The 13,719-nt window shown below is 43.5% G+C and overlaps 1 protein-coding gene across 12 annotated transcripts in view; it reads right to left on the minus strand.

The window, feature by feature from the left end:
• Positions 1-2,966: 2,966 nt before the first annotated feature.
• The window catches only part of IKZF1 (IKAROS family zinc finger 1), a 296,300-nt gene continuing 285,547 nt past the window's right edge, over positions 2,967-13,719 (minus strand). For 7 of the 12 annotated variants that reach the window (XM_086964971.1, XM_086964975.1, XM_086964972.1 and 4 more), the window contains one exon: positions 5,056-5,895. In XM_086964971.1, coding sequence (XP_086821097.1) covers positions 5,192-5,895 — 704 coding nt within the window. In that variant the 3' untranslated portion in view covers positions 5,056-5,191. Of the gene's footprint in view, positions 5,896-13,719 lie in introns of all 12 variants that reach the window. The other 5 variants (XM_086964981.1, XM_086964977.1, XM_086964980.1 and 2 more) reach the window with 1 other exon arrangement.

Raw genomic sequence — 13,719 nt, forward strand, 5'->3', positions numbered from 1 at the left:
TCCGAATAAATCAATATTACCAGTTTTTCCCTCCATTCTTTAAGACACCACGGACCTCATTTATGAGAAATGACGCATCGCTGCGTGAAAGCAGCGATGCGTCACTTCTCAGTGCGCACTCCTTGCGACATACCTGATGCGTCATATTTAATGTATGACGCATCATGTCGCAAGGAGTTACAGATACGTCAGTATTTCTGACGTATCTGTACGCGCAAAAGTGACGCATTGCTGGAGTGTGTCACAAAAGTGACGCAACTCCAGCAATGCATCCTTTCACATGGGGCAAGCCTGCATCAGTCTTACGCCTGCTGTGTGGCAGGCGCAAGATTTTGATGCACGGCGTCCTAGAAGTGACGCAGTGAAATCTCATAGATTTCACTGCGTCACTTGTACGAGGCTTTTTGAGGGGGAACGCACCCCCTGCATACATTACACCTGACGCAGGTATGATGTAGCGTAGGGGTTTACAAAGTGACGCATCTGCATGTAGGTTCAAAAATATACCCTGAAACACTGGGTGACCCTCCACTTCTTACATAATTGATGTACCTAAGATGCTTGCATAATTTTCTTCCAGTGCTACCAGACTGACATTGTTTACTTGGTCTTGTTGCACAAGGGTTGTAACGCCTTAGTGTGGTGACCACTCTTAATTAGGCTGTCGGTCTGACAGTTTCTACAAGCATTACCATAGCCCACTGGTCTTCCTGAAGGAAGAGCTTAGGGCTGTTCCACCATTAGAAACAAGGGGCTAGATGGAGGTAAATCTTATTTACCGATTCATAAATATCGAATTTTACCGATTCGGTATTTATGATTCGGTAAATGAGATGTAGGTAAAAATTCAGTAATTTTTACCGAATCAGTAGGATTCATTATTTACCGATTCGGTAATTACCGAATAGTTTTTTGCCATTGATTCCTAAGGGCCTTGAAGCCCATAGGAATCAATAGCAAATACCGATTCGGTAATTACCGAATCGGTAAAAATACCGAATTGCCAAGGGGGACAGGGTGTCACTTTGACACCCTGTTACACCCCTGTTTTAGGGCATGTATGTGTGCCACATGGCACAGGTGTACATGCACAGATGTGCATGTACACAGGAATTCGTTATTTACCACCCAATGGTATTAGGTGGTAAATAACGAATTCTAAAGGCCCTGCAGCACTGTTTAAAGTGCTACCTACATAAGAAATTACAGATTCAGTAATTTTACCGATCGGTAATTTTACCGATTTGGTAAAATTACCAATTCAGTAAATTTACCGAATCTGTATGTTTTTGCTACTCCTACATACCAATGTCCAAATACCGGTCGGAAATGGCCGAAAATCGGTATTTTCAGCCGTTTCCGACCGGTATTTGGACACCTACATCTGGCTGTCATATTCTGATGGAAGTCCTGTTACCACCCACCTCTGTATCAGACCCTTTATTTGCCTTGCAAAATGTCTAGTAGAAACTCTTTGTAGTAGAACTATTAGGGTAGGTTCTAACAATGCAGAAATCATGGTGGTAGCAATTGAGGATGGTTTGCCCGAAATGTCCTGACAAACGTGCATTGCATCGAATGAACTATACTTTGCCCTTCATTTGGTGTGGAAATAGTAATGATACTCTTGCTTAAAATAATTCAAATTCTGTTGTGATTGCACTAGTGGTGCAGGAGTTCTGGATTGCATCTCACATCCCGTGCCAACAGGTTTCTTTAGCTAAGTTAAAGCCCCCAGAATCTACATATAACAAATGCATTTAGAAAAATGTGCATTATTAATATTCTTCGCTTTTACATAGTACACTTTTTCACTGTTAACATTGTGATTTTGCTGTCTGTGGCTTGGCAACGGTAGGATGATTCCAACCAAGGTTAGTACTCTTCACACTTTGTGACTTCGTCAGCAGTCCCTAAATTTAAATTGTACCAATGAAGCTGTAGCACGCCTGTTTTCCCGATGAAGTTGTAACATTCTATTGGTAGACAATCAGTGACCACTGACTTCTCTATGGATGACCTAAATGATTCAATCATACTTGGTCCAACAGAAACTACGAGTGGAAATTCGTTTTGGTGTTACCGTTCTACTGTTTCATAAGATCCTATGTCCATGGCATTCGTAGGCAGAAAACCATTTATGAGGCTGTGCGTCACTTTTACGCCGCCGGTGCATCACTTTTTGTGACGCACCAGTGGTGTAAAAAAATGCGCCTTGTTGCGCCATATTTACAAAGTGACGCATCTAAGTAGATGCATCACTTTGTAAACCCCTGCGCCACATTATACCTGCGCCAGGTATGATGTATGCAAGGGGGGCTTATAGACGCAAGAAAGGGTCGTAGAAATGACACAGTGAAATCTATGAGAATTCACTGCGCCACTTCTAGAACACAAATGCGTTAATTTCTTACACTGGCTCTTTCACATGGGTCTTGCCCCATGTGAAAGGACACATTGCTGGAGTTGCGTCACTTTTGTGACACACTCCAGCATTGCGTCACTTTTGCACCATACAGATACGTCAGAAATACTGACGTATCTGTAACTCCTTGCGACATGATGCGTCATATTATAAATATGACGCATCCAGCATGTCGCAAGGAGGGTGCAATGAAAAGCGACGTATCGCTGTTTTCACTCAGCGATGCGTCACTTTTCATAAATGAAGCCCCCAGTTTATCTTCAATCTGTGTATCAGGCTCAAGAATTCTACATTAAGTGATATGGACAACCCTTTTAAAACCCTAGATAGTGGCAGGCACAGGCACTGAAGAGAAATACTGGCAGACAATTGTCATATATTGCATTTTCCACAACTTGCATTTTCACTCTGCACCATCACTCAAGGCGCGCAGATTCAAATCGCTTGGACATTAGCACATCACACCTTATTGATCCCCCAACTAACTGCATTCTGAAAACAAAAGAAAGTGTGAACATAAATGGCGCACCAAGACTGTGAGTGTACATGGAAGTGCACTTTTTAATAAAAATGAATCTTTTAATATAGATTTCAGTCAAGTACAAAAGCTGTCAACGCTCAATTTTATGTATACAAATCTGACTTTTTTTAAGCAACAAGAAATGTCTGAGATCTCACAATATTTTGCTATTTTACACAAACAGTTTAGGATTTCATTGCTCTCCCGCTCAGCATTTAAGAAAAAGAATAAAAAAACATAGAATAAGACAAAGTACGGAAATGCACAATAGTCGTGAGCATGAAGAAGAGAAGGGATACGAGGATAAGTGTAGTTCTTGATAAATAGGAATGGTTTGCTGGTGGGTAGCGCAGATGGTCAGTGCGCCAGCGGCATAATCAGTGACTAGTTCAAATCTTTTGGTTTAGGTTAAGTGTAGTTTGAACCAAACAATTTGAAAAAAAATAATTAGTGAGAAGATAAACATTGAAAAAGAAATAGGTTAAAAAAAAGGAATGACGATAGAATTAGAGCTGAATGGAGAATGGTAGGGGTAGGGTCAGAGTGAAGTTTAGTGTAAGAGATGGAGTTAGGTTTAGGGTATAAATTAAAATGAAGGAACTGCTCGAAAATGTGGGCAAGGGTGAAGGTAAGGGTAGGGTTAGGATTAAGGATTTTAAATATCTAAAAGAAACAATTCCAGCTGAGGAAAGAGAATTGATCAGCAGTGGGAGCAGTAGTACCAGTGGTGTGCAGATTAGCATCCTGGCAACATGGACTCACAGGTTCAGTCACTGGCTGTTGCAAAAATAGAGAGAAAATTACAGTTTGGCAATAGTACATCACATTATGACTTTTTGTAAAGCAGACTGGGAGTCTGGTAACAATATTATCACCTGCATAAGTGCTGCATTATAATATAATATAAATATGGGGGCCAAATTGCAATATTGGAGTTGAAAGAAATGTAAAACGGTGGAATGCGAGCATGCAAAATTCCTTGGGAAGGGATGGATGGAGTGTTCAAGGCTGTGACGTAGTGAACAGCAGAGCTGATGGCGTGAATAGTGGGTGCCTCTTCAGTTCCCATCTGACAACGGTAAATATAGACTGTGTTAGTTGTCATTAAAAGCGCCCTTGAACAGGAAACCGAGAGATAAATTATGTGGCATATATATATCACGTCATCATACAGCTGTTAGTAAAAAGGATAGGCTGTAGGTGTGAAAGTCTCGACCCGGGCTCCACTTTAGTTCTATAAACAAGGCGCAAAATAAAAATAATGTTGTCAAATTTCCACGATAACACTTACATGTACTTTTTCTGCATTTTAGAGAGTTTAGGGACCAGAGATTTGAGTCAAATACATTTCTGTCAGAGGTATGGTGAGCTGAGGGTGTATTGTCCAAAAAGCCACCGACCCACCTCTCAGCTTCTAAGCTGACAAAAGACAATGTGAGTGATAAGCCAGTTGTACTGAGTGAACACAGGCTACTGAGGCAGTAGTCGGGATTGTATGGTTATAACTCTTTACATGCTGGCCACTAAATGTCATTTTTGAGGTGCAGGCTTTCGTCCTTTACAAAGCTGGAAAGAAATATGGCAATTTATTCCATCCTCGCGTACTCCTGAACGGAGGAATTCACCACTGGGTATCCAACATGGCCGCACATTCAATTAGGGACCAACCACCCAGGAGAGCCCTGAAAGTGTTGATGTACAGCTATGGGCAAAGCACATTCCAACTACAGCAACAAAATAGAAAGACAATCAGAAACTCTGGACTCTTCAACAAGCACATGGGATGTGGAACCCCCATCCCAGAAGGCGAACAACTGGTTGACGACATTCTTTCCGCAACTTGGTCAAGTATCTGTTTTAGTACAATATGAAGGGCACATCATGGCTGACAGGTTAAGCGCAGGGTACCTTGCAGGGTGGACAAAGTGTACTGCAGTAAGCACCTGAATGGGGAATGTATAAGAAAACGTCTAGAAAAGCCTCTGTTCTTGCATTCTAAATCTTAAATTGTTTAGAAATGTGGCACAGTACATGACTTACTAATTTACACAGATATGCCTCGATGCAACCATTGCATGCAAGCTGGTGGAAAGAGTAAAACCAATCGAAGAGACACTATACAACGTGGGCATTCAAAAGGTTGAGGGGGATGCCGGTACTGTCCAACATATTTGTGCTTTATTTTTCCTTCATGCAACTTCAGTTCTCTGACACTCCTATTGAGCAAGCTAAGTGCAAGGGTATCTTTAGCTCATGTGGAAACGGTGCTCCCCTCTGGTGATGTGAGAAGAGAATTCATATCTGTCCTGGCACTGGTAGCCGCACATGTTGCACTCAAAAGGGTCACGGAAGCCATGACAGCCCATGTGGATGGTGTACATGACATGGTCCAGGAAGAGAACTTTACAGGGTTCACACTTGTACATTCTCATGGGTTCTCCGCTGCTGCTCACCACCTTGAAGGGCTCCTGAGAATTGTCACCTCCTGCCCTCACCATGTCATATGGCCGGAGATCTTTGGCTGAAAGCCCATTCCTTGGGTGGGGAGCTATGTGGTTTGTCAGGTAAATCAGACCCCCGCGCTCCTCGTTATTACTCTCTGTGTCGGTTGAGTCTTGCAAGCTGTTGCTTGGGGAGGCATCACGCTCAGATGAAACTGATTTGGCCTTGGAAAGCAGGAGCAGGTTTTCCACCGCACCGTCGTGAGGCATATGGTTGCTCCTTGACTGACCATCGATTTGGGGCTTTTGAAGTTGGTACATGGAACTGATGACGGGGACCACATCTGAGCTTCCGGGAGGGGTTTGGACAAGGGGACGCAATGACTCTGCCCCAAGGTAGCTGATGGCATTGTTGATAGCCTGATCAATGACCTGAGTCTGCATCATCTCGCTCTCCTTCTCGTATGTTGCGCTACCATCGAAGGGAAGGTCTGAGAGTCGTTTCTCACCTGCATACAAAAATAATATTTAAGGTCAGAGACAGCTTGGTTCTGTATGTAGCATTTTCAGATACACATGGAGCCAAATAATACAACACAAGCTTTGATAGCAATTTACTAGCCCTAGTAGCTATAGAAACACAGGTTATCCTACCAAAGACAGACGTGAATATGGTTGAATCCAAACTTGGCCAGAGACCTTTTTGGAATGATTTACGGAATGTGATTTATATTTATGTATACTTTGATCATTTTTTTGGGTGTTTACATACATTCTGTACTGTAAGTGCATATGTTTATGCTACCCACATACATAAGTGACATAGGCATACTTTACTAGCCATTTATGAATATTCTGGCCCTCATTTCAATGTGGGGCAGAATCACTTCCGCCCGACACTGCATTGGTCAAGGGACCGACCGACACCCAGTCGGTGGTCCCGAAGGCCTCTTTAGGATGTGGCAAATCATTGTTAAGTCGCATTCCTCCATTTTACCATGGAAGCATGTATTCCTCCCGTAATGCATGCTCCCATAGTAAAATGGGAGGTGCGATTCATCTCTGCACCCCATGCCTGCCACAAGGTCAGGGATCAACAGGGACCAGCCGAAGGTCATGCACCAGAGGGGGCCCTGCTGGGTGCCCCCAAAGATGCTTTCCGACATGGTTTCAATGTTGGTCAGACCGATATGGAAACCATGTCGGCATCCATCATCGTAATCTCACAGGTGGAAAAGCTCGTCCTTGCAATTACTTGCACATTCCAACTGGTGGACAGGCTCTCAGAGCATGTCGGAAGCCAGCCGGAATGACTAATCAGATTCCTTTCTGCCTGCCTCCATCAAAATGAGGGGGTAAAAAAGAATCCGACCGGCCCATTACGATGCAGCTCAGATCAGTCGGATCCTTCCCAACTGTATGGTAATCGGCCCCCTCGGTACAATGCAAACACAAGATTTAGGAAAATGGTGATATTATGTTTTTAAAATGGTATATTTTTAGTATTGAAAATAATTTGTCATCCTTTCATACACAACACTCTAAAAGTTAATTAGTCTGACGTACTCCCTAATATTTTCTGCCCCACCTAAATCTTGTCAATTTGGATTAAGTTAGGGGCTGAGGTAGGTGTTGTAATACACCCTTACATACTCATGTAGTCTCAAAATGACTTCTTTGTGGTAACATAATTTGCTTCAGGTTTGTTTGCCACTTCACTGACTCTCTTCTGGGTACATCCCCTTTGAAATCTAAGTAAAAAATTACATAGGTCTAATGTACGCCTGCCTTGTGTACATCGTGCACCCTCACTCCCTCTTCCATGGATTGCTTTCCGGCCTTTTCAATTGTAGTAAGTTTATTTTGACAAACACGCTGTTAACCATATGGAAAAGTCTCAGAAACCAGGCAACGTAGCTTTAGAACTGAAGGTAATGATCAATAGAAGTCATTCTTTCTGAGATGGGAGGTCCCTCAGATTTGGAAGTAGGGTCTCCTTTGACACCTCTCAAGAACCAGATCTCATTTGCTGAACGCCACCCAAGTTTGCTGTAACATTTGGCCTAATGTGAGGCTAAAAATACTGTGGGAAATTCATGAATAAATGCACTCCCTTGGAGAGAATCTTTTAAGCATAAATAAGGGCTGGTGCTTTTCTATCCAGGATGGAAACAGAAGACTCTGCACAACATATTTTTATGTGGAAAGATATATGCTTGGATGGCACAAGTATTCGAAAAGAAGTTTCACCACATCACTGTGCAACAATAGTTCAAGGTTGACATATGCAAGCCCCAGGGGCTGTAACAACTGCGAATTCTGAATTCCAGCTTAACGAGAAGCAGAAATAAGGAGGCCCTGAGTTGGTTATCAGGAGACCCCTTGTCACATATGGTCATGAGTCTCTGTGCGGTTTAGAAGGTATAGGTTCTGATGTTATCTTAGTACATCTTTGAAAATTCGCATCAAAACGTCTGGAGTCCCATCTTTTTACGCATTCTCTCCCCCCTACCCTGCGGATGGAAACAAACTTGCTGGCCTTCCGCAAGCTTCTTAAAGCCCAACTCTTCAAGGTTATGCTTTAACATTGTGTGGTCCTCTGCCGCCCGTACCAGAAGCACTAGGAGGCCTCAGGGTAGCTATGCGCTATAGAAATTTAAATCCATTCATTCATTCATTCATTCATTTTCTGCTTAAATAAAAATCGTAGGTTTAATAAATCTATTTGTACACAGGTGTACACGCCTGCCATCCCACAGTTAAATGTTTTACTCTTTATGTTTTTTGTACATTTAACTTGATTTCCATCATATCGAAAATATAGTTTTACCTTGCGTGAGACATCAAAATATTGAACAGTGGTGACCTGAAAAGCCAATGTTCTCTCTTTGCATGTGGATACCATTGTGTGATTTAGTTAGATGTTCTGGGGCAGTAAATACTTACTGCTGTCTCCTCTTTAACAGACGGTCGAGAAACAAATTATGCTAACTTGGGTATCGTCTTTGCAGAAATATTATAGACGATTGACTAGGCTGGGAACTACTAATACCCATTTTTCAAAATATGTTTAACTTTTTTTTTGTGTTTGAGGCGATGTTAAAATGCACATTAACACCAACAAGACTACTGCTAGGAAATGCTTCATACAGTATTGCAGGAAATTTAGGGAGTAACTCTCTTTGAAAGAAAAGTATTTGCACGTTGAGACTAGATTCTAGCAAAGATGGTCAGCGGATAAAGGCAGCCTTTAGGGAACCTCTAACAAATTCATTAAATATTTGATTATGAGGAAAGTGTCAACAGGTTGCACTGCAGTTCCGGATAGATTTATAAATGATATATAGGCCACATGCCGAAAACTAACTTGCTTCACAGCATTTTTCAAATTGTAATTGTTAGTAATTATTCAACTCGAGCTCTCATTTTTATCCTCAGGGATTAATGGTTAAATCTGCCCCACAGGATTAGAAAGAGTGTGTAAATCGCTTAATTCCTTACATCTGCCGAAATTAGGTGGGATGTTGGGAAAGTTATGTGAGGATGCTGAAAAAACATAGAATGCATTTTGGGGTATCTCGGGTGAAAACTGAACATGACGGGAGTGGTTTAAAGAGAAAATGTCTCTTGCTACATGTTTTCTACTCGAACCTGTCTCTAGTTAAACATTTGCTGTTCGAACAAGTTCACTGAGGAAAAATATTTAGCGAAATGACACACTTCTGTAATTTCTGGCATTTCGCGTAATTTGCGTGATGCAAAATTGCATGAGCTTAATGGAAAATTTTGCACGGGTCTAATTAGAACCTGTAACCTTTGGGTTACAATCGAATCCCCACATTTTCGTCTAAGCTTTTGCTGGGCTTTGCATCTTTGGCAGTCATTAGACTGAAACTTCCAAAAAAAAAGATCATCCTTTGAATCACTGGGGAAAGGCAGATGTGATAGTTAGGGGAGGGTGTGGGAAAAATTCGACATTTCGGAGAAACACTTATGACTGCAAGTGAGGGTGTCCTGAAAGTCCTGCTTGAGTGCAGAGAGCCGTTCTCTCATGCACTGTTGCCCTGTTTGGTCTCCTCTTAAGCCTGCAATGACTGTGTCCTCCCACTGCCACTGCTTCAGGAGTGAGTCACAGCTCGCTGAAGACCACGTTTTCCACTTTGGGCTGAAGTGATGAAAAAGAAATGAAAGCTTTAACAATGTACACAAATCCAAAACAGAGCATTTTGCTGACCAAGTCATTCCAATGTTTTAAGCCTGATCAAATAAGTTGTTAGAATTTCAATAATAGTCGAAGGCTGTTGAATGAGTAGACTTTTTAATTGTATGTATTTTTACAAAGGGTATGGTATTTTAAACATGAATATTGTAATGTAATGTAAGGATTTATTTATACCGCGCAACTATCGCTCCAAGGAGCATCTTGGCGCCCAATTGTGTAGCTGATCAGATAGAAATCTTACACTAGGGATCTGGCAGTAGTGTCCGGGAGGGTAAAGATCCAGGTTTTTAGTTGTTTCCTGAATTCAGTTTCTCTGTCCAGCGCTCTTATGTGGGGTGGGAGAATGTTCCATGCTTTTGCACCTAATACCGCGATGGACTTACCTCCACGGGTCTTAAGCCTAAATGGTTGAACTGCCAGAAGATTGGCGTTGGTCGAGCGGAGAGTTCGGGTTGGATGATATCTGGTGAATTTTTTCTATGCAAAATACCTGATAAATTCCCTTCCTTGAATGAAGAGAATTTGATCTATAGCCTGATGTATCGCTTATCTATTGTTTAGATGACTGAGGTATATTGCAGTATTTGTGCATAAATAGAAGGTTTTCTCTATTTATTCTAAGTGATAAATGTCAGCACATAAATTCATTTGTGTGATCCATTTGTAGTCCTGACTATGCAGAACATCATATTTCGGTAAGATATATGGTATTTACAGAAATCAAAGCAGCACTGCCTTATGTGTCTAGTCAGTGGACGAGGGTGGGATATGTATGTGGGTGCATCTGTATGTGTGCCAATGCGTTTGTGTTTCTGTGTGTACCAGTTTCTTAGTGAGTGTATGTGGGGTGTAATGTTTGAGGCCGATCTATAGACATGGTTTGCATGCTTGAGTTAGTATAATTTTGAGTATCAAATTACCATGATGGTGTAGTTAAAAATATGGTCTCCAATGCCCTAGATGAACATTCTATTGTACTTTTGCAGTGTTTTTCTTGTTAAATGTAGCAGCGGTCGGCGCAGGTAAGGGGGATTGGGCAGGGACATGGTGGGGGGTCAACAGACGAGGCACTAGGTAAAATTAAACAAATAAATAAAACCTACTCCATCGTCTGTCGAACCCTCCCTGGCCCTTCCCGCTCCACCACCCCACCGTGCTTACCCGCACCTGCTGCTACTGGTTAAATGTATCTTTTCTTTCAAACCTTCACTGTGGAAACATTTACCTGGCTCCAGTGACTTGTAGAAATTTCTATGTATGTGTTACTAAGTGTATGTGCTTTTGCATGCACCAGTAGATGTGCGTGCCTGTCTGTGGATGCATGTGGCAATTAATGTGTGTGTGTCAAACTGCAGGGTGAAGCTCATTTGTATGCGAGTGCTTCCATTGTTTCACAGATGGTAAATACTCAGTCCTATTGGCTTTACCCTTACTTGTTACATTTTTAATGAACTACAAAAACTGTGGGTCCCGTGTAAATATCTCTTGGTGCCATTTGTGGCGAATGACACACAGGCATATTTATCATAATGGCAACTTGCAAAGGCAGAAGCCATGAAAAACAGCTTTTTTTTTGCCATGGGCAGAGCTCACGCAATGCAAAATATTCCTGCTTAATGCACAAGAAAAGGAACAGAGAGCACACATTACAAATCAGGAATATCATCTTTTAAATAGAAGTAGGTATCAAGCAGATTGCTGGACTATTGATTGAAGTTATTGAACTTGTGATAGGTAAAGCCACCACTGGAGAAAGGCAGAAAATCAATGTGACTTAGAGGGTGCTCGGCACTTACCCAAGGACCCCGGGGTGCACTTTAGGATGCAGCAATTAGCATGGATGGTCTAAAGGAATGAGACTCTGGGACCTACTCGACAATGCGTCACCGGACATCGCCTTCCTCACAGAAACATGGATGAACACATCATCAGCACCCGACATCGCCATATCCATACCGGACGCTTACAAGATTATCCGAAAAGACCGCACCAATCAAACAGGAGGAGGCATCGCCATCATCCACAGGAACACCATCAAAATCGTGACCAGCTCCGACGATAACCTTGCAACCGCCGAACATCTCCACTTCCAGATCCACACCGACCCCAGGACCACACTTAGAGGCACCCTCATCTACAGGCCTCCAGGTACCCGCACTCAATTCTGCGATGACATCACGGACTTCGTCAGCCCACATGCCCTCGCCTCCGAGAACTACATTCTTTTAGGAGACTTCAACTACCACCTTGAAAACAAACACGACAGCAACACCACCACCCTTCTAGACAACCTGGCCAACCTCGGACTCAAACAACTTGTTGACACCCCCACCCATGCTGCCGGACACACACTCAACCCTATCTTCACTTCCAGCAAGCATATCACCTTCGATCGCACCACAGCTCTCCATTGGACGGACCACAGCTGTGTTCACTTCAGCTACAAAACCACCCTGAACCACAACCGCCCACAACCTATTCCTCGGAGAAACTGGAACAAAATCACCTCCGACCAACTCCTCACATCACTCAACCAAAACTCTCCCACCCTCTCACTGGACCCAAATCAAGCGGCCACCAATCTCAAGCAATGGATCACCCTCATTGCGGACGAATTAGCACCCCTGAAAAAGCACCAGATCAAATCAACCAGCAAAAAGGCTCCCTGGTTCAACGATGACCTTAAAAAATCCAAGAAGCTATGCCGCACCCTGGAGAAAACATGGAGAAAAAACCCAACCACCGACAACATGGCCACCCTCAAGGCAGCCACCTGCAAACACCATCAACTGATTCGATCTGCCAAGAAATCAGCATTCAAGGATCGTCTCGACAACAACCCTCACAACAGCAAGGAACTCTTCAACATCGTCAAAGAATTCACCAACCCCACCGCAGCATCTAACTACATCACTCCCTCCCAAGACCTCTGCGATGCACTATCCTCCTTCTTCTACAACAAAATAGCCGACATCCACAACAGCTTCGAGAATACCCCCAGCGATCAGCCCTCCCAACCCCCCTTAGATCCTACTCCGCCAACTAACAACCTTAGCAACTGGAACTCAATCACCACTGAAGACACCACCCGCCTAATGAACTCAATCCATTCTGGCTCGCCAACCGACCCCTGCCCCCACTACATCTTCAACAAAGCTGACTCCATCATCGCACCCCATCTCCGTGACGTCATCAACTGCTCGTTCAACTCTGCCACCTTTCCAGATAGCTGGAAACATGCCGAACTCAGCGCCCTTCTGAAGAAACCCACAGCAGACCCCTCGGAACTCAAAAACTACCGACCCATATCCCTCCTCCCATTCCCGGCCAAAGTCATTGAGAAAGCCATCAATAGCCAACTGGCCGCATTCCTTGAATCCAACAACTCCCTCGATCCATCTCAATCTTGGTTTCGAGCCAAACACAGCACCGAAACTGACCTCATCACAGCGACTGACGACATCCAAACTCTATTAGACAACGGAGAAACTGTGGCCCTCATTCTACTCGACCTCTCCGCCGCTTTCGACACAGTCTGCCACAGCACCCTTATACAACGCCTAAGCAACATCGGCATACAAGGAAAAGCCTTGGACTGGATCATCTCATTCCTCGCTGGGAGAACTCAAAAAGTTCGACTTCCCCCATTCAACTCAGAGGCCACTGAAGTCATCTGTGGCGTACCACAAGGATCTTCACTCAGTTCCACCCTCTTCAACGTTTACATGAGTCCTCTCGCCTCCATCGCGCGCCAACACAACCTCAACATCATCTCGTACGCCGACGACACCCAATTAATCCTGTCCCTCACCAAAGACCCCAACACTGCCAAAACCAATCTTCACGAAGGCATGAAAGAAGTAGCCGAATGGATGAAACATAGCCGCCTAAAACTCAACTCAGACAAAACCGAGGTGCTCATCCTAGGATCTTCCCCCTCTGCCTGGGACGACTCTTGGTGGCCCTCCGCTCTGGGCACAGCACCAACTCCCACAGACCATGCACGTAACCTTGGCTTCATCCTAGACTCCTCTCTCTCGATGTTCAGACAAGTCAACGCAGTCTCATCCTCCTGCTTCAACGTACTTCGCATTCTCAAAAAGATCTTCCG

This window comes from Lissotriton vulgaris, chromosome 4_1, assembly GCF_964263255.1.
Source record: "Lissotriton vulgaris chromosome 4_1, aLisVul1.2, whole genome shotgun sequence".
NCBI classification, from domain to species: Eukaryota; Metazoa; Chordata; class Amphibia; order Caudata; family Salamandridae; genus Lissotriton; species Lissotriton vulgaris.